The 27,639-nt window shown below is 43.0% G+C and overlaps 1 protein-coding gene across 1 annotated transcript in view; it reads left to right on the forward strand.

Moving 5' to 3' along the window:
- Window positions 1-9,548: 9,548 nt before the first annotated feature.
- The window catches only part of SLAIN1 (SLAIN motif family member 1), a 108,711-nt gene continuing 90,620 nt past the window's right edge, over window positions 9,549-27,639 (forward strand). The window contains exon 1 of the mRNA XM_063304646.1: window positions 9,549-10,063. Within this exon, the coding sequence (XP_063160716.1) occupies window positions 9,588-10,063 (476 nt within the window). The 5' untranslated portion in view covers window positions 9,549-9,587. The remainder of the gene's footprint in view (window positions 10,064-27,639) is intronic.

Raw genomic sequence — 27,639 nt, forward strand, 5'->3', positions numbered from 1 at the left:
ATTGATCTGCTTCCTTTTCGCCAAACACATCAGCAAACATCCGGTACTCCGGCGGCAAGCCTTCCAGAGGAGGAGCTGGGAAATGCGGAGTCGCAGCTGCCGCAACCCCCACCATCTCCTCTGGGGCACCCTTCCCTTCTGTCGCTTGGTAAAACCCATCCCTAAACGTGATAGTCCGGTAGACCCAGTTTATTTGGGGATTTTGCTGAACCAACCAGGGCACCCCCAACACCACCAGGGGACCCCCTACTGGAGCCACGATAAAAGACAAACCTTCCCGATGGCTGCCCAGCTGTAAGGCTACCCGCCCTGTGAAATGGGTGACCGGTTTGCCCCCTGCCATGGACCCATCCAGCTGTGTAAAGGCGATGGGTCGCTGTAAAGGGAAAGTAGGTAGCTCCAGAGCCGCTACCACATCGGGGTGCATTAGACACCGGGAACACCCCGAATCAATCATGGCCCATACTTCTACAGTCTTGGATTGGGAGCCCAACTTCAACTTCACCGTGAGAATGCGGTAACTGCCACTCGCCGATGAAGGCTCGCGCCCTTCTTCCACCACCTGCCCTGCGGCGCCCTTTAAAGCAGGTGGCTGGCGTTTCCCACCGGCTGCAGTAGTTCGGGCTCACCCTCATCCTCATAGAACATCACGTCGTCTCCCTCGCTTTCAGCCACCGCGGCTTTCTGCTTTCTCGGCAGGGCAGGGGACTTCGTCGGCGGCTTGCCGAGCCGTTCCTCTCCCTTTGCCTTCGGGCACGCCGCCACTCGATGCCCCTCCTTACCACATCTCAGACACAGGCCTTTTGCATACCGCTTCTCTCACTCCTCATCCCAGGGTCGTTGTCCTGGTCGCCCCCCGGTGCTCGGTGGGCGGCTGGGCTTCACCTCCCGCCCCGATTTGGCGGTCTTTCGATGGGCGAAGATCTCATGGGCATGCTCAGCCCTTCCCGCCAGCTGGATCCATTCGTACAGCGTATATGGGTCATCCCTCCCCAAAGACCAGCGCAGCACCTCTGTGTTCAGGCCGTCCTTGAATAACTCGATGATGGTGGCTTGGGACCAGTCATCCACCTTCCCAGCCAGCGCTTTAAACTCTAGCGCATAATCAGCCACGGATCTTGACCCCTGCTTAAGTTCTTTCAGAGCCCGCTTTGCCCTCTCTTTCGCCAGGGGATCCTCAAAGTGTTGCCTCAATGCCCAGAGAAACTCGTTGAATTTCTCCAGCTCAGGCGCTTCCGACTGGCACATCTGGACATACCAGTCTGCCGCCCTCCCTTTCAGTTTGGTGGCAATGGTGATGATCTTTGCCTTTTCCGATTGAAAAAGCGAGCCCCATTCTTCCATGTAGGCTTTAGCATTCGTCAGAAAAAATGAGAGTTTGGTCGGGTCCCCATCAAACTTGACAGGGAAGTCTCTCATCCCGCCCCCCGCCGGGCTGCGCCCCGCCACCGGGGCTACAGGGGTTTGTGCTTCCCGGGCTCGCGGCGGCGCGGGGCCCTGGGGCGGCCGCACCGGCGATGCTGCTATTTCCATCTGGACCGTCTGGTCCCCCTCGCGCATCCGCGCCGGCCGTCGCCGCTCCGGGGACTGCCCATGGGACGAAGGGGTTGAATGCCGTTGGCTTGATCCTTCCCGGGTTTCTCTCAACGAGGTCACATCGAGACTCAGCTGCTTCAGTATAGTTTCTAACGAGTCCATTTTTGACTCCAGCACTCGGATACGATCCGGGGTGGGGGAGCCCTCCGTTGGCTGCACCTGAACCATGGTAGGGGATAATGGGTATCTCTGCCTCCAAGATGGGCCCCCCGCCACCGTGACATCCCCTTGGGTCTCATCCCAGGTGACCAGCTCACCCGGAGAAGTTACGGTAGTCTCCGGGGCAGTTTTCGTGCCCCTGGCTTCACCCTCCGACTCGGAGCTCGCCTCTTCTAGGATGGCTGACAGCTCCCCCCCTTGGGACGGTCGGTCGGGTTGCCTCACGGTCGAGTCCGGTTCCCCTTCTTCCATCATCACGATGTCGGGTTCGGTCATCGCTGGCGCTCTCCCTCACAGGGTTAGACAACTTGTCTTTTCCTGGACAGGGGCCAGCGGAGTTAGGATCTTAGATTCTCAGCTTTATGTAATGATTGTGAGCCCAAATACTCAGACTCACAAGAGGCTGCTATATGAAATCTGATTTATTAAGGAACTAAAGGCAAATACAGAGAAAGCTGAGAATGAGCAAAAGCGCACCAAATACAAACTTAAACCCTTGGTGCAAACGTATCCCGCCTCCCTCACCACAGCCCCGCCCGTCACAGGTGCTAGCAATCGTCAGAGCTGCTAGCCTGGGAAAGTAACCTTGAACGCAGTAGATAATGCAAATACATTCCAGAGTAAAGCCAAAAGATAAAGACTCCCATCCTCCCGAGAAAGATGAAACACGCATCCAGCTAATGACATGCGAAATGTTACGATGTATCAAAGACATTGAAACGGCGAACATGACAGAGAGCCTCAGGAGTGAACACAAAACTGTAATGGAAAGAGCAACGGGGAGGGGGTCTCCACAACTATCCTGGGAGCCCGAAATCCCCTTGTCACCGAGGGTGGTGGTAACCAACCAACCCCTAGAAGAGCCGGTCACTCCTGCTCGTATGAAAGCAATCGAGGACAAAATGAACCTAATAGTGACAATCCTGAAGGATCTCCCCAGGGGTGCAGAGCCAAGTCAGGAAGATTGGGAGGAAGAGCCGTCACAGCTGGCTTACCCCAGGCACAGCACCCTACCCCCCAGGGGAAGAAGCAAGACTCGAGCATCCCGTCAGGTGGGGGGGCGAGAGGCAAGACCTCCCAGGGATCGGCCACCCCTGGGGCTCGGCGTACCCTGACATTTACGGAGCCGCCACAGCCAGCTGAGCCGGTAAGAAACTTCCCACCATTTGGAGTGAAGTTCGATGGGGATCCCACTACACTCTCCTTCTTTATCACTAACGCTAAGCATTATATGGAGGATTGGGGCCGAAGCTTTCGTCCGGAACACAGCAAAATCAATTTTATTGCCAACAAACTGAGAGGGAGGGCAGCCGATTGGTATGTGCAACTGTGCCAAACCGAGGCAACAGAGTTAGAGGACTTCGATGACTTTTTGTGGGCACTTAAACAGCATTTCGAAGATCCTCTAGCCCAGGAGACAGCCAAAAACTCCCTGAGGAAACTCTACCAAGGGTCCCTCTCAGTTGCCAACTATGCGCTCGAGTTTAAGGCTTTATCAGGGAAGGTGGAAGATTGGTCCGAGCCAACTTTAATTGAAATGTTTAAGCAAGGGCTAGAACCAGAAATCCTCCGTTGGGCACTAGGGAGAGACGACCCTAAAACACTATACGGATGGATTCAGTTAGCGGGCAGTGCAGAAAATGCCCTGCAGACCTATGCCCATACTAAAGAGCTTAGACAATCCCGAATTGCCAGAGGAGCGCGCACGACTGGACCTGCCAGCCGCCCCAAACCAAAAACCTGGGAAGAGGAAAGAGAACGTCGGTTTTCCAAAGGTCAGTGCCTGAGATGTGGAAAAGAAGGGCATCGCGCCACTTCGTGCCCTAGGCGACGTCCAGAAGAACGGCAAGCGAAACCTTCAGTGAAGTCGCCTGCTCTGCCGCGGAAAATGAAAGCTGCCATCGCAGAACTCGACCCACCAGAACTACCATTCGGGGAAGAGGAAGAGGAATTGCAATTCGAACAGCCGGCGGGAAAAGGCTACCACCTGCCCTGAAGGGCGCCCTGGGGCAGGTGGAAGAAACCGGGCGTGACCACGATTCGGTGAGTGGGAATTTCCCTACACTGACTGTAAAAGTTAAACTGGGATCAAAAACCAAAACTGTGGAAGTTTGGGCCATGCTCGACTCGGGCTGCTCCCGTTCCCTTATGCACCCTGATGTCGTAGCGGCTCTGGAATTGCCCACATTCCCTTTGCCAAGACCCATGATCTTCACCCAATTGGATGGAACTATGGCGGGGGGGAAAGCAGTCACTCATTCCACAGGACTGGTTGCCTTACAAATGGGTTCCCATCGGGAAAAACTACCCTTTGTTGTAGCTCCAGTGGGGGGCCCTCTGGTTATTTTAGGTATGCCTTGGTTTGTACAACAAAATCCTTTCATCAACTGGCTACATAGAACTGTTACCTTTGCGGATGGATTTTACAAAGTACCAGAAAAGAATCTTCTAGACGACATGGAGGGTGGAGGGGTAGCGCACACCACTGTACAGACGCTACAACCTCTTGAGGGACTGCCCAGTCAGTATCAGGATCTAGCTGATGTGTTTGGGGAAAAGGAAGCAGATCGCTTGCCACCCCACCGAAAAACAGACTGTGCCATTGAATTCTTACCTAATGTAAAGTTACCTCACCCAAAAATATACCCCATGTCTCCCAAGGAGCTCTCCACATTAAGGGACTTCATTGACAAAAACCTGGCTAGGGGTTTCATTGAACCTGCTAACTCACCAGTGGGGGCTCCTGTCCTCTTCAGACCAAAAAAGGATGGGTCATTGAGGCTTTGTACAGATTTCCGCGGGCTCAATGCGGTCTCAATATTAAATAAATATCCTTTGCCCCTGATCAAAGATATGCTATCACATCTGGCCAGAGGCAAAATCTTCTCAAAACTGGATTTGAGATAAGCCTATTTTCGTATTCGCATAAGGGAAGGGGATGAGTGGAAAACAGCGTTTAACTGTCCTCTCGGGGCTTTCCAATACAAAGTCTTACCCTTTGGTTTGTCGGGGGCACCTGGGGGTTTTATGCAACTAATCAATGAGGTCTTGCATGACCACCTATTTAAGGGAGTACTGGTGTATTTGGATGATGTATTGATTTATACTGAAACCATGTCAGAACATATTCACTTGGTGCGTCAGGTGCTGGCTAAATTGAAAAAAGCAGAGTTGTATGCTAAACTGTCCAAATGTGCCTTCCATCAGTCACAAATTGATTATCTTGGATATAGAATTTCCGCTAAAGGCATTGAAATGGACCCTGCTAAAGTGGAAGCTATTGTGGCATGGGAGCCTCCCCGTACCAGGAGACAATTACAAAGTTTCCTTGGATTCGCCAATTTCTATCGGGCATTTGCCCAAAATTTTGCTGAAATCACCCTCCCCCTCACTGAACTGTTAAAAACCAAAGCGCAGGGGGATACGCGACGTTCAAAAAACCCAGGAGCGCTCCTTAAATGGACTCCAACCTGTCAACAGGCTTTCGAAGCGCTCAAACAAATCTTCACCACTGAGCCAATTTTACAGCATCCAGACCCCTCCAAACCATTCGTTGTACAAGTGGATGCTTCTGATTTTTCAATCGGAGCACTCTTGCTGCAAACTGACCACTCTGGCGCCTTAAAACCCTGTGCTTACCTCTCGCGCAAATTCACCGACACAGAGAGGAGATGGCATGTCTGGGAGAAAGAGGCTTTTGCTGTAAAAACTGCTCTAGAAACGTGGCGACACTTATTGAAAGGAACTTCCAACCCTTTTGAAGTCTGGACTGACCATAAAAACCTGGAGGCTCTAAGCACCAGTCGCAAACTCAGACCCAAACAGCTTCGCTGGGCTGAGTTTTTCAGCCGCTTTGACTTCACTCTTAAATTCATACCAGGCAAGAAAAACTTTTTAGCTGATGTGCTATCCCGCCGACCTCAAGATGCTGGCCCAGGGCCAACGGTCCAAGGTACCGTCTGGACCGAAAAGCAATTAAGTTTGGCAGCGGTAACGCGCAGTCAAACGTGAGTGCAGCAAACGCAATCTCCAGCCGCTCCGCCTCCTAGCCACTCGCCACGTTTGTCAATTCCATCGGATTTGCAACAACAGTTGCTCCTCCACCTTAAAAATGATACTTGGTTGCAAACAAATCGAAACAGTCTAACTTTCACCGACGATTTTGCCTGGCACAACGATCGTCTCTATGTGCCCGATGCTTTGCGCAAAATGATCCTCCAGCGCTGCCACGATGACAAGCTGGCTGGACATTTTGGCTATTTAAAAACGCTTCACCTTGTTCGGCGACAATTCTGGTGGCCAACGTTACTTAAAGACCTCAAAGCTTATGTTACATCGTGCCCTGTTTGTGCAGCAACAAAGCGCAAAACGGGCAAACCTCAGGGTCTCCTTCAACCCGTCGCCACCCCATCTGTCCCCTGGCAAGACATATCCATGGACTTTATCGTTGATTTGCCCCCTAGCCAACGTAAAACCGTCATTTGGGTGGTCAAAGATTTTTTCTCGAAACAAGCCCATTTCATTCCCTGCGCTTCTATCCCCACCGCGCAACAGCTGGCACGCCTCTTCCTCGTCCACGTGTACCGCCTCCACGGTATCCCCGCCCGTTTGGTGAGTGACAGAGGCACACAATTTATGTCACAATTCTGGCGGGCATTTTTGAAACTTCTAGGCACCAAACAAGCCCTCTCCACCGCGTGGCATCCAGAGACGGACGGCTCTACAGAGGCGGTTAACTCTACGCTAGAGCAATATCTCAGAGCTTTTGTCAATTACCAACAAGACGACTGGGTCGACTTACTCCCTTTTGCAGAAGTCGCCTATAACAATGCCGTTCATCAGAGCACTGGTCAAGTTCCTTTTAAAACTGTCTTTGGGTGAGACTTTGTTCCTATTCCTGAACTTCCCCATCCACAACCGCTGCCAGCCTCACTCACTGACTGGGCTGACTCTCTCAAACACTCATGGCTCAATATTCAACAAGCTCTCCTCCATGCCCAGACCACTTACAAACGCCATGCTGATGCGAAACGCTCACCTGAACCTGCTTTTACTGTGGGGGATAAAGTCTACCTATCAACCAAATTTCTCAAGTCCCCACAACCTTCAAAGAAACTTGGCCCTAAGTTTGTGGGTCCTTTTCCAATTGTGGCTCAAATTAACCCTGTTACTTTTAAACTTGCTTTACCTCACAACCTCAAACATTTACATCCTGTTTTCCATTGTAGTTTACTCAAGCCCTACCTGCCGTCGGACTGCTGGCATCCCCAACCCGTTCCACCACCTCCTCTCATGATTGATAACCAGCAACATTTCGAGGTGACATCCATCCTGGACTCTCGCCGCCAGCGCTCCACTTTGCAGTACCTCGTTCGTTGGAAACATTTCCCTCATCCTGAATGGGTCGCTGCTTCTGACGTACTCTCACCTCGTCTAGTGGCCCGCTTTCACTCTGCATATCCTGACAAACCTGCTCCTTAGCATTATTTTGGGGAGGGGGCGATATGTCATGTTACCCATTTCAATGTTCTGTTAACATTGTAACGTTTCACATGTCATCTTATTTCCCGTGTTCCTTCGCCCATCCAGGCTTTTTCCATTCCTCCGCCCTCCGTTGTTTTGCAGGCTTGGAATGTGTGTTTGGGTTTGCGCTCCTGTTCAAGGTTACTTTCCCAGGCGCGTCTAACGGTTCCTAGCACCTGGGAGGGGTGCGCACTGACGAGGGATTGGGGCGGAACTTGCTCACAGGCAAAGCTTTTAAGTTTGTATTTGGCGCGCTTTTGCTCATTCTCAGCTTTCTCTGTATTTGCATACTATTCCTTTAATAAATCAGTTATCTTTAAGCCCGAGCTTGTGAGACTGAGTATTTGGGATTAGGCAACCATTACAGATGTCTTTAAAGAGTCTTCAGATATCTGAAGGGATGTCATGCAGAAAATGAAGTGGGCTTATTCTCTATTGACCCAGAAAATAGTACAGTACTGTACCAGAAGCAGTGGGTTAAAACTCCAAGGACGTACAGTGTATTAAAACTAGATATTGAAAGGTACTTTCTGACAGAAAGAGCTATCAACCAGTGAAATAGGCTGCCACATGAAATGGTAAGTTCTCCTTTGCTGGAAGTCTTCAGACAGAGGGTAAATGGTCATATTTCAGAGGTAGATCCTACACTGAGCAAGTAGTTTGACTAGATGACCACCTAGGTAACTTCCAACTCTATGATTAAAAACAGGATCCATATTACAGTAGTCATATTTATTCCTTCTGAAATTAGTGGGACAAATGAGATTTCAGCAGGAGTGCAATGCAGTTAACCTATTGTTCAGTATTAGGATAAGAAATAATGTTCTGAATGTTAGGAAAGCCTTCAATAGGAGCAATTCAACAGTGACCCAGAGAGAATGTGGGATCCCCTTAACTGGATTTGTTTCAAGCAGAGGCTGAAGAGTCATCTGTACAGAATGGCTTTAAGGATGGTGTACACTAAGTAGCTGCATTGAGCATAGGATTGGAATCAATGACTTCCAACCATATGATGCTACAATTGTGCATATCCATTTGTAAGTCCCCCTAAATTAAATCAGTTTTATTCCTACATGTATGCATGAAGTAAGTTTAAAGCTGGAACCAGTTCTATGCAACTTTTGGGTAATTTCATTTTTGCACTGGCTCAGCACGTGCACTTTCACCACAGAGAAATTAAGCACTGAATAGACTTCTCTCATCATTTTACAGCTAGGATAGGCACGCGTGCACCTGCTTGACTTCTGAACGCCAAGCTGCTGCTAATTGCGTAGAAGCCAGTCAGAAAAAGAGCTGACCTTCACTCTCGGGGGCTTTCATTGTTAGGCGCTGCTCAACACCCGAGTTCAAAATCACTGTCTTATTTGCTTGACATCAGTACGCTATGTGATCAGAGCTAAGCAATAAAACACGCCTTAAACGCATTTCTACGGGGGACCGAGGATGAGAACGGCCCTTTTCTTCGAGGGAGCCATAAAGTCGCAAGGGCAGAGACGAGACGGGCGGAGGGGAAAGTAACTGCTTTGCACAGCATTTTCTGCTGTACTCTCTGCTTTTTCAACTTTCAGCCATAACTTCCTACCGTGCTTCTCTGAAAGCAAGACAACCAAGATTTTAAGATCGTCCTGACAAGGAAGATTAGGTGGGGGAGGGAACAGCCACAGTCTGATATTCTCAGTCTAAGGCGGGGGTCATCAGCCTTCTCCTTTCTTTTACCTGCATGATTGTTCTGGAATTGGATTTCTCAAATCTTCTCGAAATTAAAACTAGCGTTCGCTTTTCTCTATTTTATATTCCCTTCCTTCCATCCTTTATCCTTTCTAACGCTTCCTCACATAAACACACGCGCCTCTTTGGCAAAGCTGAGGATCTAAGAAGAGAACCGAGCTGGAGGAAACTATCCGCTGACGTGCTTCGACTTAAGCAAACCAAAGTTCCCTGCGCCATTTTCTCCCTTGAAATAAACGCTTCATAACCCTCCCACCACGGCCCCGCCAATGGGAGAGGAGGAGCCTGGCGCCTCCCCCTCCCGCTCTGCCTCCCCCTCCCTCTCCGCGGGCAAGCGGCCCCCTCCCTCCCTCCCTGCGCAGCGCGTGGGTGTCTCCCCGCCCTGCTTTGTTTTCTCCTCGCGCTCCCTTGGTCCCTGCCCGCCCAGGCTCCGCGCGTCCCGGCGTTGCTGCTGCGCGCTGGCGGGAGGTGCCCGGTGAGTCTTGGCCGAAGGGAAGTGCGCTTTCCGAGAGAAGCCGGGGAGGGGTCGTCTTCGCCGGGAAGGGGAGGCTCTTGCGCTCCACTCCCAGGCGCCTCCGGGCATGGAGGCCGCTTTGGTAAAGCCTTTGGTCGCGGAGGTGAAGCCAGGCGCCGTGAGCGCCGAGCTGGAGGTAAAGAAGCTGCAGGAGCTGGTGCGCAAGCTGGAGAAACAAAACGAGCAGCTACGCAATAGGGCCGCCGCTGCCACCTCCCCTTCTTCAGCGCTTGGCCCGAGCAGCCCTCTGCAGCCGCGGCTGGTATCCGCCGCCGCCGCCGCCGCACAAGTCCCCCGCAGCAGCTCCCCGCCGGCCGGCGTGTCGAGCCCAGCGCCAGGTCTCGTGTCCCATGCCGAGCCCTTCGTCTACTTCAAGTCATCCCCAACCGGGGGACCCCACGAGGCCCTCGCCGCCCCTTCCGCCCTTATGCCCCCGGCCAGCCTTTTGGATGAGGTGGAAATACTGGATCTTCAGGGACTTAGCTGCTATGGCCGGGAAGAGAAGGAAGAAGAGCACCAGCCGTTCGAGAAGGAGGAAACCTGGTGGGTATCTTGCCCGACCGCGCTGCAAGTTCTCGGCACAAAGGGCTGCTTCACTCCTTGCCCTTTCCCCCTCATTCCCCGCGTCTCTTCCGCCTTCCTCTTTCCCTATCCCTCTGGCGCTTTCCAAAGCCTCCTTAGCTGCCCAATCCTCTTTGATCCTGCTTTGTTGTTATTTACATCTGCCCTCCCTCTACGAACATCTCCGATTTTCTCACTGATTATTCAACCCATTGCTGCTTCCTACTTCCCAAGTCCTCCATTTGCTTCCAACCTGCTTTTTTGCATGTGCAGTTTTAAAAAAAACATTTAGAAATACTGGGCTTTAAAGACTTGTTTTTGTATTTGATGGTGGATAAATTCCACACATTGTATGCATGCATATACATTTTAAGATTGTTTCTGAAAATGGGAAAGGGTATAGATTCTTAAAAGAAAATTTAGTATGGAGCCAGTGCTGAAATTGGGTAGTATTTAATTTTTTGCTTCTTTGCCTTGACTATATTGTGCATAATAATCATGGTGCACCCTTCAAGATTCTAGGTTGATGGTGATTGAAATAGGACAGTCTAATATAGGGAAGAAAATATAAAATGGAAAAAGCTGGGGATTCCAAATAAGCCAGTCCTTTTGCAATCAGTGGAGCTTGTGCTTAGTATTGAATGCATGTTTGAAATGGAGGTAGAAAATGAATGGGTACTGCCACCTCATTGGAGAGGTATGAAATCTCATGGCTTGGAGAAATGCACGTGGATTTCAGAACTGTGGTCAGCAACCCTGGTGGTGGCACTGTCCTATTTCTGAATAGATGCAAAGCAGTAAGGGCACCTGCAAAAAGAATAAAAATGGAGGTGGCATTTGTGATTTTTGTAACTGCAGAAAATGGTATAAACTCCAACAGTCAGAAAAACGAGAGGGTTTTTTCTCCATTGTTAGAAAAAACTGCAGTCATTGTAAGAGAAATCCTTAGTCTTTTCAGACGGAGAGGAGAAGTAGAGAAGTTTGGGAAGAGAAAGACTGCTTCATTCTTCTTCACTTTCTTACAACCGTACCTTCTTCTTTGATGCTTTCTCCTTGTGAAATTTAAAATGCTTCCAGACAAAAGTACATCTAGAATCATGTGGAAAGAACATCATTCACTCTGTTTCCCATATCAAATATCAAATAACTTTGTTATTTCAGCACCATATAGTAAGTACATTCTTTTAGAATCTCAGCCATTAGTATGACATTATCTATGTACAAAAGAATACACTTCTAACATCACTACAAGCTTTCCTTAAGCATTTATCCATAAATACATTAAAGGACATCACATGTAATTGTCTTAATCCTGCTCAATGTTGCACAATTTGCTAAGAATTCTATTTAATCTCACATGTGTTTTACTTCCATCATACACTGCTTGTATAATATTCAGCAAGCAAACTTCAACTCCTTACTTCTGTAAAACATTCTGGAATTTAAGTGACTCAGCTGGGGAGATAAAGGTATCTGTATCAATGGTGAGAAATGCAATGACACTGGTTCACCAAAGACATTTTGATAATCAGCCACAGTGTCTAAGAAGCAGAGTAATGTTTAAAAGAGCTCAACACAGAAGAGCACAGCAGTTGGCCTGAAAATCAACAGAAAAATCCCCCAATGCTTGTCAGTCTAATTCTAACCATATCATGAAATGAAACTAGATAATGAGCAGATACAGAATGCCAGCTCCTACATTTACCTTGGCTGAGAAATCAGTGCCATACATACAATTGACTAAGAGATATCATGCTGAAGAACAGCATCATGGTACAGTTTTAGATGGGTATTTAGACATTTACCTCTGCTACCCAATCCTCCAACACATGAAAAACACCAAAGCAGACACCTTCAGCACCATAGTCATACCAGCAATAACCTATGGCTGCAAAGTGTGGAATCTAAGAAAAACTGAAATAGAAAAGCTTTGAATAACACAGTATGTGGTAGAAGGGCAAATACTAAAAATTCACTCAGATGCCAAATCTAAAATGCAGAAATTCACTGCAGAACCAATTTGAAGATGTCATCAAAGTGGCACAGAAAGAAATTCTGAATAGGCAGGGCATGTTTTAAATATTCAAGGCAATGGATGGCCCAAAAGATGAGATATTAGTAGCGCCTTTAGATGCTTGCAGGGTTGACCACCTAAGAGTTGTAGAGATGAAATACAGAAAAATCTTGGACCCAGATAGAACATTATAGCATTGGACTGTATATACAACACAAACACCTGTTGGTCTTGTCATTTCTCGCAGTGAACCTACCTAAATGAATGCAATCACTAAAGTACTGAAGAAGTTACTTCCTTTCTTTTTACCTATGTCCTTTTTTTCCCCCAACATCTGCTCGTCACTCCTACTGACAACCTCTCCTCACTCTTGTTTCCTTCACTAATTATCTCAATCTTTCATCATTACCAATCAAATTAATCATGCTTTTAGATTTATATTCCTTTGCTATGAGTCTATATGATTAGACATATGCTTAAACTTATTCAAAACAAACAGGTCCTTTTCTTTTGGTGAAAAGATATTCACCAATTACAAATTCTCATTCATTCTTGGGTTGCCAAATGGCTGGATCACTTTTTTTGTACTTTTTTGTCTCATTCTTGTCCCTACATTCATGTTATTTGCATTGCATTCATTCAGAATGTTACAGATTTTGCCAAAACTCATCTTGTCCTATCATTGTCATCATTCACTGGAGTGTAACATGCAACTATCACTATCCTATGGATTCTTTCTTACATATCCATGACAATCAATTCATACTTTCTGACACACATTTTAGCTCTTTCATTCATAACTGAACCTATATCTTCACTTCTCTGCATGTTTTCATCCATTTCTCACCATAAGATCAGACAGTCTTCGTTCAAATCTACATCATTCCTGTTTCTGTTAGTTTATACATACATAACAATTTATAAATTCATGAAAGGATTAAGATTATAAATTCATGAAAGAAAATAAAATTTTATTTTTTATTTTTTATTTTATTTTTATTTTATTTCTTTTTATTTTCTTTCATGAAAATAAAGTTTTATTTTATTTTCTTTCATGAATTTATAATCTTAATCCTTTACTCTTCTACATTCCAAGTTGCAATCTTTGTTGTGCCATGGTTATCACTAGATGGTTCTTTAGACTTTGCCACTCATGGTGGCTTTCGTTAAGAGTTTTAACACACACCATTTAATAAGTAGATAAAGTACAGACTAGGTTACTATTAGCCCTTTGATGCTAGGATGTTGTGCCAAAAAGGGTGGTCTAGAAAAGTTGTGCCATTTCCTCAGCTGATGGAAGCTGATGAATCACCCTAATACACTTGTTCTCAAGGCCCTGGCTTCCTGTTAGTTTCTAGGTGCTATTCAAACTGTGTGTCCTTAGCTATTCAGTCCTATGTGGTTTGGCCATGAGGCCTTTGCATGACTGTCTCTTCCCTCAACTGGAATTGAGCCACCAGTTTTTAGTACCAGTCTTACTTTAGACTGAGGATGGCCCTCTTGTCTTGGCTTCCAGAAACTCCTGTGTAAGCAAGTAAGTAAATTTATTTATTTGGTCAATGACCAGCAGAATTAAAAACAACAACAGTACAATCAGGAAATACAATAATAAACTACAAACTAACAAAATATATCACATAATAATATAGCATTCACTCTGCTATTACTGTATTAATATATTTGTTACCTTATGGGTTGAGCCTAAAACATTAGAAATTATATGGTAAGAACTTATAAAATAAAAGTAAAAATATATATCCCCTGACAATTTATCAATTAAAATATTTCAAATTTAAAAGTACTTTTTAAAATAGGGAGTTATTTCTTTGTCTGGATTTGTCTTATTTTCATTGTAGCAACACAGAATTTGGCAACTGTACACGTAATGTAAGGTTTTAAATCCTGAAGTAGATAGTTCACATAAAAATTATCTGGATAACCAGGGAGTTCTTCTATTAGGGGCAAAATGTAAGTTGACCTGATATCCCTATAAAATTTACAGTGTAGCAGTGCATGTAAAATGGTTTCTACTTCCTCTTCACCACATGGGCAGATATGCTCAGCTGTGGGGACTTTGTTGTATCTGCCTTGGAGTAGTGCAGAGGGGAGAACATTGAATCTGGCTTTAAAGAATGCAATTCTCAACTTAGGAAGTGTTAAATTTAGGAGATATCTTGCTGGTTCCCTTACGCCCCTGTTTATCCAAATTCTGTTAAGTTGTGAGAGCCTATTGAGTTCATTCTGGAACTCCATGTCCTTCATTCTTTGGACAACTATTTGTTTGGCTTGATCATAGCCTAATGATATTACGAATAGAGGAGAGAGTCCGTATGAAGCCAGCTTATATTCTACCGCCTGCTTCCAGGGTGAAAAATTATCTACTAGGACTAAAGGAGTTAAACCAACTGGGAAAAATTGGATTTTTAGCCAATAATTTATCATCAGCTTCCAGGTCCTCACTTGGATTGGCGGCATTCCTGTCTCGAGCCTTAACTGGGCATTTGATGTACTGTTGGGTGCAGCCAAAATTGATCGCAGGCATTTTGTTTGGACTGTTTCCTGCAGCACCTTCTTCATATAAATTCCTATTTGTGCCCCATAAAGAATTTGAGCCAATGTTTTGGCCTTAAAAAGTTTTAGAGCTGCAGGTACTAATTGTCCTCCACCAGTGTAAAAAAAAAAAGTTTAATGGCGATCATTGACCTGAGGGCTGGTTGCACTACGTAGTTCTGATGTGCGTTCCAAATACCTTTCGAGTGGAAGACCACCCCAAGGTATTTAAATACATTGACCTGTTCTAATTTATGCCCTTCAACTTTCCAGGAATGCTGCCTAGCTCTCTTGGCAAAAACTAGAATTTTTGATTTGTCAAAGTTGATAACCAAATGGTTTTGTCTGCAGTACCTTAGTGTTGCTGCAATTGCTCTTTTCAATTTGCGAAATTAAAGCAGCATCGTCAGCATATAGGAGAATTGGAATTTTGTGCTGTGCTAGGTTGGGTGCATGAATATCCATGTTGTGTAAGAGGTCCACAAATGAGTTAATATAGAGATTAAAAAGGGTGGGGGCAAGAATACATCCTTGTCGCACTCCTTTCTGCACATTTACTATGCCGGAGAGGGTCCCGAGAGGGTTACACCTCACTCTTAAAGTGGAATTGGAATATAATTTCTGCATGAGGTGGAGAAGGTGCCTATCAATAGTTGTATTTTTTAATTTTTCCCAAAGGACATTTCTGGATATTGAATCAAAGGCTTGTTTAAAATCAAGGAAGGCTACAAAGAGGGATGATTTCTTTCTGTACGTGTATTTTTGTACAAGATGGTGTAGTGCCAGTATGTGATCTACTGTTGATCTCCCTTCTCTGAAACCTGCCTGTTCATCTTGAATTATTTTATTTATTTTATTTTATTTATTTGATTTCTATAGCCGCCCAGCTCAACAAGTGACTCTGGGCGGCTTATGCCCTCTGTCTCGATCCAGTCTTGTAATTTGAGATTTAAATGTTTGGCATATAGCTTACTAACAACACTCAAAAGGCTAATGCGCCTATAGTTGCATGTGAATGGAGTAATTCTGGAATGCGAATGACAGGAAACTTACTTACACTCTAGTTGACCTCACTGGGTAGTTGGAAACATTGAGACAGGTGATCCCTATGCCCTGAAGGATTTTATAGGTGATCAACAGCACCTTGAATTGGACCCAGAAGCCAACTGGAAGCCAATGCAGCTTGTGAAGCATGCCCATCACTGCCTGTGCTTCTGCATTCTGGACTTCAACTTCCAAGTGGAATTCAAGGGCAGCCCCATGTAGAGTGCATTACAGTAGTCCAATTGAGAAGTGACCAGGAACAGACACAAAAGGCACACAAGACGAACCTGTGCAAAGACTCTCTTTGAGCAGGAGCTGGGAGTCCAACAGGACTCCCACATTGCACACCAGTCTGACATTGGGATGTGCAACCCCATTATTTTTGTATTGAACCCCGATTAACAAACATTATCAAGTAACTAAATAACATAAATTCATGATGCATAGAGAAAAAATATAGAAAAAATTACTAAAAAGTAAGTAAAGAGACAGATATATATGTATACATTTACCATATATTTAAAATATTACCAATAGTAGGTCTGTTGCTATTGAGACAAACTATAAAATCCATTTAAATTTGTTAGAATTGTGGTTCCTGTGTCTGATGTTTCATTATTTTAACTTTTTTTCCTAATGTAGCAATTGAAGAGGTCTTAGTAATCCACTTCTCAATTGCTGTGTTATCAAGAGTGTTCCAGTGTTATTCCAATTATTATTTTAGCTGCTAAAATTAAGTAGATAATAAGTTCCTTATTTTTAAGGTTGAGAATTGTTCCTGTAAATAAATGTCTAACTCTGGGGAATATTCAGTTCTTTGTTTAGCAATGGCTCTTACCTCCTCAAAACTTTTATGCCAAAAGGGTATTAAAGGGTTTATAAAATCTTATGCCGAAAATATATAGCTTTATCACATGACCACCACAAATGAAAGAAAGACCCTTTGTTTTGACAACCTCTCCAACATTTGGAAGAATAATTCTGATATATATGTACCAATCTAACTGGAATCAAGTGCCAGCGACATATAATCTCCCACTGCAGTTCTTGCACTGAAGTTCAGGTGAATTTACCTGATTTTCATAATTCCTGCCAATTTGTCTCTTCTGTATGGGTTTACCAAGATCAGTATCCCAAGCTTCCTTTAAACCATAAGGTGAATTTCCTGTAATAGCCTATACATTTTTGAGATTGTTCCTTTTGGTTCTAAGTATTAAATTCTAAAAATTGGAGTAAGGCTGAATTGCTGGAGCTCTAGCATTTGTATTGCTCAAGAGAGATTTGAGTTGATGTCAGAATACTGTAGGCTGACCATATTTCCTTGAGACAAAAATGGGACATTGGGATGGCAAAATGGGACAGGGTTAAACTTATGTAATATTTCGTATTCATGAAAAAGACAGTAAAAAAAGTTAACAATAAGCTGGGAAGGTGCAGGAGGGGGAGGTGCGGCAATGGTTGGGTCTGGAGAGGCTGGTGCAGGGGTGGCGTTGGGTGGAGAGGTTGCAGGAGGGCTGCAAGCTGGGACGGAGGAGAGGAATGAGACGGCAGGGCGCTGGAGAAGTGCAGGAGGGCTGAGGGCAGCCCCGAGCTGGGATGGAGGAGAAGAAGAAGGCTGCAGGAGGCTGGAGAGGTGCAGGAGGGCTGGGACGAGAGGACAGGAATGGAGGAGTCTAGTGAATGGTTGTTTGACAACTTGTTCCTCTCCGGCGTGCCCCTATATTTTATTTTCTTCTCACCATTTTGGCCTGAGAGCCAATTGGCTTCTTTTCTGCTGGGAGTGCTTTTCCGACCGTCTTCCACTGCACTGATTGGCGGCAGTGACTCTCCCTCTTGCTCACCGCCAATCAGCTGTTTCTGCCGTTCCCGCTCTAGGTTTCTAGCCAGATTGAGAACTACTGCCAAGTCAGCCTCCTTTTCAATTTCAATTTTTTTCCCTGCTTTTCCCAATAATGGCTCCAACGTTTTTCAAAAAAAGGGATAAAATTGACATTTATGTTAAAATGACGGGGTTGGGAAATGTTAAAAAAATGGGACTGTCCTGTTCAAAACAGGACGTATGGTCAGCCTATGTCAGAAGAACCATGGTAACTATTCATTGTTCTGTCTGATCTTTCTTTTTCTATTTATTGACAACTTTATTCAATTTCAACACATATAGTTGCAATACAATGTAAAAAAATATAGAAAAGCAAGCAAGAATTCTACATGCACAACGATGGAAAGACCCACATATACCTACAGTGGAAGATTGGATTACTAATGGGTTTGGCCCAAATGGTGAAGCTAACAGCTTTAATAAGAGAGAATACTGTCTCCAGATTCATCGCCACTTGGCAACCACGTTCTATTTGATCTTTATTGAGAGGTTACCTATTGCTATAAAAATATTTTAGTCTGTATAGATTATATCCTCTCAAAAATTTCATTTTAGTCAGACCATAGTGATTATTCTGATTTAAGGAGTTAAAGGAGAAGTATCCTTTATCAAAGCTATGTATTCTTCTAAACTTGAAGCATCATTTTAGTGACAACATTTTCAATCTTGTTTATTCTAGAAAAGTGTTTTGGGTGAAAGAACCATTGATTTATAAAATTATTTGGCTCCAGTGTAGTTTCAGTTTGGATCCACTGTTTAGAAGGGTCTTCCATAATGAATATGCTCTAATGGTGCTGCTTAATTCTTAAATTGGGTATGCTGCAGCCTCCCTGTTTTTGAGGTCTGTATAAAATCCTTTTATTAATTCTCTCCTTTTTTTTTTCCATGAATGTAAACGCTTTATTTTATTTTATTTTAGCCAATATATTAAAACCTGTTCTGGAATTTCCATTGGGAGGCATCAAAATAGAAATTGAGCCTTGCAAGGATTTTCATTTTAACTGCTGCAATTTGCCCTAAAATGTTGAAATGTTTTATAGCCCAACTTTTCATTTCCCTGTTTAATTACTTCCATGTTGGTATATAATTATTAATAATGTTTTTCTTAATATTTTGGGTAATAGCGATCCATTAATATTGTAAAGGTTTATATACTATTGGAATCTCTAAATCTATAGAAATTTCCCTTCAAATTTTTGGGTATGTGTAGAAAAACATTGAATGTGATTTGTAGAAATTAACTGATAGTCCTGATACCTCTTCAAATTCCTCTGACTCCTTAATATAGTTAGCTGAGAGTCAGAATCATATCTGAGAGCCAGCTCGGTCTAGTGGTTAAAGCACCAGGCTAGTAACCAGGAGTCTGTGAGTTCTAGTCCCACTGAGGCATGAAAGCTGGCTGGGTGACCTTGGGCCAGTCACACTCTCTCAGCCCAACTCACCTCCCAGGGTTGTTGTAGGGAAAAGAGGAAGAAGAAGGAGTATTAGGTATGTTCACCACCTTGAGTTATTTATAAAAATAATAAAGCCGGGATAAAAATAATAAAATAATAAAATATCATCTGCAAATAAATTTAAAAGATATGTCTTGTTGCCCAGTTTCATCCCATAAATTTGACTGAGTACTGTTGCTAAGTGCTTCTAGAGCTAGGTTGAATAATAGATGTGATAAGGGGCAGGCATGCTTAGTACCTCTTAAAATCATAATAGAGTATGAATCATAACAGTTAAGTCTTACCTGTCTAGAGGTGACAGACTTGTCCCTAGGGGAGCTGGGGGTGTTGACGACCAACAGGAAGCTCTGGCGTGGGCTGGTCCATGAAGTCACGAAGAGTTGGAAGCGACTAAACGAATAAACAACAACAAGTCTTACCTGAGCTTTAGTTGGTCCATAAATATGCTCAATCATCTGCAAAAGCCAGCCCTGAATTTAAATTTCTTCAGTATTTGTTTCAACAGTTGTAGTTCGAGAGAATCAAAAGCTTTAAATATATCTAAGGAACAGTTTATTAATTTTACTAATTTGTGTAATATTTAATTTTTTTTTAGAATTTTTATCCCGCCTTTATTATTTTTACAAGGTGGGGAACATACCTAATGCTCCTTCCTCCTCCTCTTTTCCCCACAACAACAACCCTGTGAGGTTGGGCTGAGAGAAAGTAACTGGCCCAAGGTCACCCAGCCTGCTTTTGTGCTTAAGGCAGTACTAGAACTCACTGTCTCCTGGTTTCTAGCCTGGTACTTTAACCACTACACCAAACTGGCTCTCAATTTTCCTAATGGGGTAGGTATATTTCAATTTGGAATAAATCAAATGATCAATATGGGTAATTGTACTTAAAATCGCTATTAGAATTAGTGTAGAATAGAATTTATAGTCCATATTAAGAAGTGAGATGGGCCTATAAGATGCCAATTCCTGAGAATTTTTACCCAGTTTAAGGATCAGAATTACCTTACATTGTTTCTAAGACTCTAGTAAGGGGTCTCCTTGGTGCAGGATATTGCATAGAAGTAGAATATATAATATATTGCTTTCCCATTATCTGCTTTTTAACAACATCTCCATCTGGGCAAATAATATACCCAGGGAAATTTTGAAAACTCACAGAATCCTTCTTTATGTTGCCTGATGTTTTAAATAACATGTATAACTGTAGTGTTGCTTTTTCTGTGGTATTTCTCTCCTCCCATTCTGCCTTCCCACTTTGAAAATCACCCCCTCCTTGTGCCATGCCTCCATAACTAATCTCCATGCCCTCCAATCCCACTTAGGCTGCTAGCAAGGAAATGGCAGAGGATCCTTTAAGGATCCTCTTCACAGTCTAAGGGTGTGTGTGTGACCTACTGAGATTCCTTTTCCCCCTCCCCAGCCAGTAAGCTGCCAATATTAATTTTTATAGTGCCTTGGCCATAGTTTAACCTACATAATTCTTTCATTTAATTTTCTCCCTAATTATCTAACTCCCTCCTGTCCCTCCTTCCTCTAAATCATGGGTGTCCAACCTTTTGGCTTCCTTGGGCCACACTGAGTGAAGAGGAATTGTCTTGGGCCACACATAAAATATATAACATAGTTAATGTATATAAGTAATAAAACTTCATTTTTTATATTTTTATTATAAAATTTAAAAAAAGAGGGCAACATAAAACTAGTGGGATATTTGACCTTGTTTTTGTGAAACTAATGCATCAATGTCTGGTTTGATGAAAGTGGTTGCAATTCTCAGTGAGTTCTCAAGGTGCTTGTCAGAAATTTTAATTCTAATTTTACTCTTTGTGTGCTTCATCCTTGAAAATAGTTGCTCACCAATGTATGTGCTGCCAAAAAGTGATGTCATGAATCAGGTGTGATTGTGGAGCGAGGGGTATTTTTCTTTGGGAAGATAGGTCTTATAAAAGTCCAGTAGAGAGACATGATCACATTTTTCTTTGAGTTGAATATCTGATTGCAACTCTAGGCATTCCATTTGAAAATTTGGTGGTAATGTAGTTATGTAGACTGAAAATGGAGTCAAAAATATACCAAAATATTGATGATTTTTCCAGAAATCTTGAAACCCTGTTCTCAAATTCCTGTTTCAAACCGAAAAACAAGGCTGCATATTTTTCACTGTTCACAGGACTGTGTTTAGTCAACATATTAAAATGTATAAAATTATTTTCCATAACTTGAGCTTGCCATACTTTAAGTTTCATTTCAAACACTGTTATGGTTTGAAGCATAGCAATGATAAGTTAGTTTTCACCTTGAAGACGCATGTTTAACTCATTTAAATGAGCTGTCAAATCCACCAAAAATGCTAAATCCATGAGCCATTTTTCACCTTCAAGTTCTGGCACAAATTTTCTTTTTGATTCCATAAACGACTTGATTTCGTTTCTCAAATCATAAAATCTTTTCAGCATTTTACCCCGACTTAGGCACCGTACTTCAGAAAAGTAAATGATGTCCCCATAATCAGCATCCATACTTTTGAGGAACTCCTGGAATTGGCCATGATTCAATCCCTTGTGAAATTCACTGCTTTGATGACAATTTGCATGACATTATCCATTTTTAAAGCTTTTGTGCATAAATTTTCTTGATGTAGAATGCAGTGATACTTCATCAAACATGACTTGCCAGCAGCACTTGCATCGTCTTCTATCAATTTTGTAAGTCCCTCACTTTTACCAACCATCGCCGGGGTGCCGTCAGTAGATATACCAGATATGTTGACAATGGTTAAAGAAAATCACTTTAATGTCATTTTTACTGCTTTGTACAAATCAAGAGATTTAGTTGTGTCTTTTAATGGCACCAAAGAAGCCATTTCTTCAGTGACTTTATATTCATTATCAATACCTCTAATAAAAATGGCAAGTTGAGCCATATCTGTAGCATTAGTACTTTCATCCATCGCCAAAGCATAAAATTTGAAATTAGCAGCTTTACTCTTCAAACCTCTTTCAATAGATTTTCCTATTTCTTCAATTCGCCTGGCTATAAGACAAACTGATTTTAGAAAAATTGCTTTTTTTCTCAGAATAAATGCCACACTTTCCATACATTGCTTAATTCACCATCGGTAAATGGTTTTGAATTTTTTGCAATTAGATCTGCTACCAAGTAACTAGCTTTTATAATAGAGTTCTTCTGAGTTGTGACTTTAAAAAAAAATTGTTGAGACAACAGATTTTTTCCAGTTCCACTAATTTGTCTTTGTTAATGTTTTCTACTACAGATTAAAGTTACTATGGTAACTAATCATTTTGGCCGGGTGAAGAGGTTGAATTCAACTGTCCCCTTTTCAGATGTTAATTTTTGCACCTGGAAAAAAAAACTTGCCTGGACTTGCTTTAGTTTCTGTTTCCCTTCTGTGTAGGCATGTAGAGAGTTTGTAGCTGCTCTCACTGAGAGCCTGCAAGAATGCAGCTTTTAAATATGTTTTGCTTTCTATAAATAAAATTATTTTTATAGAAATGCCTGGTGTGTGACTTTTCTGATCTCTCCTGGGCCAAAGGCTTTCCCAGCCAACAGGTTATGGGCCCAGTAAACAGCCCAATAAGCCAGTAAAACCCAGAGAGAATAGAGAGATCAGCTCCACACCTCATGCACAATTTAAAGGCAGGTAGCAAAGACCTGTGAAGATTTTCTTTGGAGCCACCTGGAGATTTTCCAGCAACTGCCAGTCTACAGGACAAAGAAGCCAGCTGAGGTGACTTGCAAAAGAAGGAAGAAGCCATGGCTACCTCCCAGCCCTCAGTGATGCCTCTGGAGCGCCTATCAGAGACCAACTATTTGAATTGGGCCCTGAAGATGGAGATGTATCTTCGCAGAGAGAATCTTTGGCTGCCAATTGGTGAGCAAACCCCCCAAAATCCCAGTGCTGAATGGCTGAGACAGGATGAGCGGGCTAGAGCCACCATTATCCTGGGAGTTGAGGACAATCAGCTAGTCCATGTGCGAGGCATGCAGTCGGCAAAGCAACTTTGGGACGCTTTAAGAGACTTATATGTAAAGGCAACAGCAGGGAGTAAAGCTACCCTGACAAAAAAGCTGTACAAAGCCTACCTTGCAGAAGGAGATAGCCTTCCTGAGCACCTGCATTATATTCAGCAGCTGTTTGTTGAGTTGCAGGAGAGAGGAATGGAATTTACACCTCTCACAAAATCCTATATCCTCCTGTCCTCACTGAATGAAACGTGGGACACGCTGATTTGTACCCTGGGGGCTATGCCTGAAGCAGACCTCACCCCATCATATGTTACACAGCGCTTACTCGCTGAATGGGAGAAGAGAGAGGAAAGATCCCCCCCCATCTGTTCTGGAAAGCTGCAGTACCAGAAAAGAAGGGAAAAGAAGCTGAGGCCACAGCGCTAGCCAGCCAGCAATGCTTCACTTGTGGTTCAGCTGGACTTTTGCAGAAAGACTGTGCCTTGAGACCCAAGAGTAGAAAGACAAGGAAGGAGAACACAAGGGCAACACAGAAGAAGGCTCTTCAGACAACCCAAATTGCACAGGTTGCTGAGAAGGGTAATTCTGATGTATGGGTGTTAGATTCTGGGGCCAATTGTCATTTATGTAATTGTAAAGCTCTTTTGTGTCACTGTCTAAAACTGAAAGACAAAGTGTATCTTTGGCTGATGGGTCTGTGACCAAAATTATGGGACAAGGTGACTTGTATTTATCCTGCTTGGGAGAAACTGTAAAAGGTGTGTTGTGTGTGCCAAATTTACAATCAAACCTTTTATCTGTGGCACAATTGGCTGCAACAGGGTATGTCATAACATTGAAGAAAAATGGTTGTGAGATACGTAAAAATGGAAAATTGTGTGCTACTGGTAGATTAAGACTCCTTGTACATTGTGCAAAATGCAAGGAAGCCAAGCTGCAAGGCTGCAGTTGGCAACACTCCATATCCTGATGCACAGGAGATTTGGTCATGCTAATTTCAAGTATATAGCACAAATGCCACAGCTGTGTGCTGACCCTGTGATAAATACTTAGATTGTGTAGTTTGCAAAGAATGCCAAACACTAAAAGCTCCTGTGAGTAAGCACAGTGACAGTTACAACTAGACCTTTGGAAATTGTACACTCTGACATTATTGGTCCTTTTGCTCCAAGTCTTGGACAAGCAAGGTATGCAGTGACCATCATTGATGATTTCTCAAGATACAGATTTATCTACATCTTAAAACATAAATATGAGGCATTTGAGAAATTTAAAACTTTTGTGACATGGGCAAATGGAAAATTCCCTAGGCCTGTATCTGCACTCCAATGTGATAGAGGAGGAGAGTACCTTTCTCACAAATTCAAAAGGTTCCTAATGGAAAAGGGGATAGCACAAATTCTTTCTAACCCTTACACCCCTCAGCAAATGCTGTTGCTGAAAGAAAGGGCAGAACCTTGCAAAATGCGATGGAATGCATGCTTAAAGATTCACATTTATCTTTGAAGTATTGGGGAGAGGCAATATCTACTGCCTCTTATGTACAAAACAGATTGGACACTCCATTCCATTTGTTTTATGGTGTGAAACCAAAGGTAAACCATCTTAGAGTGTTTGGTAGCACTGCATGGGTTCATATTCCAAAACAACAGAGAAAGAAAGGAGGCCCCACAACAAAGAAAGCCATCTTTGTTGGCTATGAACAAAGCCAAAGGAGCTACAGGTTCATAATGGGAGAGAAATTGATAATTAGCAAAAGTGCTTCTTTTGCTGAACAAAACTGGGGGAGATTAAACTCTAGCTCTCCAGTTGATCTGACCACAGGAGAACAGCAAGGACTTGCTGATGGTGATCTCTTGCCTGATGAGGACATTAAACCAGAAAAGCAACCTGAAGCACCTGTCTGATGAGACAGATGCTTCTCAGGAAAGTGATAGGAGACAAAATTTAAGTCCTGTATTACCTCGCAGATCTCAGAGGAGTAATAAAGGCGTTCCTCCATCACGTTTTCAGGCTGAAACAGTAAAGGCTTTTCACGTATTCACAGAACCTGAGTCTTTAGAACAAGTGAATGCTTTACCACCAGAGATTGCACAAAATTGGCATTCTGCCATGCAACAGGAATTAGCATCCTTGAAAGAAAATAAAACATGGAAACTGGTAAATCTACCTCCCAATGAACGCTGTCTAGGTTGTAGGTGGGTTTTCAAACTGAAAAGGGATGCTGATGGCAACATCCAAAACTATAAGGCAAGGTTAGTTGCAAAAGGGTTCACTCAAAGGAAAGATTTAGACTTTGACAAGACTTTTGCACCAGTTACTAAAGGTGAATCGATTAGATTACTGTTAAAAATTGCTGCACTCAAAGGAATGTCAGTTCCCCACTATGACATTCAAACTGCATTTCTCTATGGTGATTTAGACCACAAATTATACATGCAGCAACCCCCTGGCTATGAAAAAGGGGAGAATCTAGTCTGTGAACTGCAGAAGTCAGTCTATGGGTTAAAACAAGCCACTAGATCCTGGAACCAAAAATTAGATGAAAAACTGCAGAATTTTGGTTTTGAAAAAGAAAAAGCAGATCCATGTGTATATATGAAGAAAGACAAACAAGGCTGTATGTATCTGTGCATTTATGTTGATGATTTGCTGCTGTTCACATCAACAGAAAAACAAAGGCTTGATTTTGAATCCTGCATTAAAAGCCATTTCATATTAAAAAGCCTTGGAATTGTGACAAATTACCTAGGTTTGGAAATACACAGGGAGAAGGATGGTAGCTTTCTGTTAAACCAACATAGTAAAATTCAAAAGCTCCTAGAGGATTTTAATATGCAAGACTGTAAACCAGTCTCTACTCCGATGATAACAGATTTTCAGAAAGATATAGGAGAAACTCAATTAACTGAGGCAGAGAACTATAGATCTGCAATTGGAAGTTTACTGTACATTGCAAATCATTCTCGCCCAGATATCTCAAATTCTGTGGCCATTTTAAGTAGACAGGTAGAGAAGCCTACATCTACTGGAAAAGCAGCATTGAAGAGGTTAATGAGGTATTTGCAAGGAACAAAGAATTATTGCCTGAAGCTAAATGCCTCTGGAACCAAGAAATTGCAGGCTTTTGCCGATTCTGACTGGGGAGCAGATGTCAGTGACAGAAAATCCACTTCTGGGATTTTAATTCAATTTGCTGGATCTAGCTTAGGCTGGCATTCTAGAAAACAAACACTTGTTGCTCTTTCCACTGCAGAAGCAGAGTTTTATTCTCTAACACAAACCTGTAATGCAGTTACATGGTTTAAACATTTGTTAAAAGACATAGGCATGGAAGTGAACCAGCCTATAACTGTTTATGAGGATAATCAAGCTTGCATTGCTATGGCAAAATCTGAAGCCTGCAGAAATAGAACAAAACATATCGATATTAGATATCAATATATCAAAGATATGATAAGCAAAGGAGAAATAATGTTAAAATATTGTGAATCAAAAGACATGATTGCTGATATTTTAACCAAACCTCTTCCTGTACCAAGACACAAAGAGTTGTCAGAGAAGATTGGTTTGCATCTTATTCTGTAGTATAAAAAGGGGAGTGTTAATGTTTTCTACTACAGATTAAAGTTACTATGGTAACTAATCATTTTGGCCAGGTGAAGAGGTTGAATTCAACTGTTCCCTTTTCAGATGTTGATTTTTTGCACCTGGAGGGAGGAACTTGCCTGGACTTGTCTTAGTTTCTGTTTCCCTTCTGTGTAGGCATGTAGAGAGTTTGTAGCTGCTCTCACTGAGAGCCTGCGAGAATGCAGAAGCTTTTAAAGATGTTTTGCTTTCTGTAAATAAAATTATTTTTATAGAAATGCCTGGTGTGTGACTTTTCTGATCTCTTCTGGGCCAAAGGCTTTCCCAGCAATCTGCCAACAGTCTTTACGACAAATTCCTTGATACGCTTAGAATTTGGCAGCATGTTTTTCCGTATTATGCCTTTTCAAATTGTAGTCTTTGAAAACTGACACATTTTCCCTACAGATTAAGCATAGTCTCAACAAAAAAGTATTCATCTGTCCATTTTTCATTGAATACTCTTCCTTCATCCACGATTTTTCTTTTTTTTATTTTCTTTTTGGGGTTCTGTTTTCTGTTGAAACAACGTTGAAGTCATGCTGGAATATATTTATTTAGGAATAAATATATATTTTAAGAAATAACACAAGCCCATTGTAAATTGTTAGGTAGGCAAATAAAGCAAAGTTTAATAACCAAATAAGAAAATTTACATGTCTACTTAATAATAACAATAAATGCCTGTCATCACAGAACACACATAGGTAGGTTGAAATATATATAACGCCAAGTCCCCACAAGTGACGTGTGTAGCGGGTGGTGGTGGCGTTAGCACTGCACTGCCCCCTCCCCTACACAGCGTTCCGTTGTTTCTACCTACGCAGTCCATGCTTGGGCATTGCATGATCGAGTCACGAAAAGAATTGCAAAATAATGTTAAAAGTTTATGATTTTGGTGGGCTGCATTACTAGCTGTTCACGGCTGTGGTGTACTCTCAGTCAGGAACCACGCTGAGACGAGGAATAGGTCTCTAGTGTTTTATTTCTGCTACATTACACAG

This window comes from Candoia aspera, chromosome 5 (assembly GCF_035149785.1).
Source record: "Candoia aspera isolate rCanAsp1 chromosome 5, rCanAsp1.hap2, whole genome shotgun sequence".
Lineage (NCBI taxonomy): Eukaryota > Metazoa > Chordata > Lepidosauria > Squamata > Boidae > Candoia > Candoia aspera.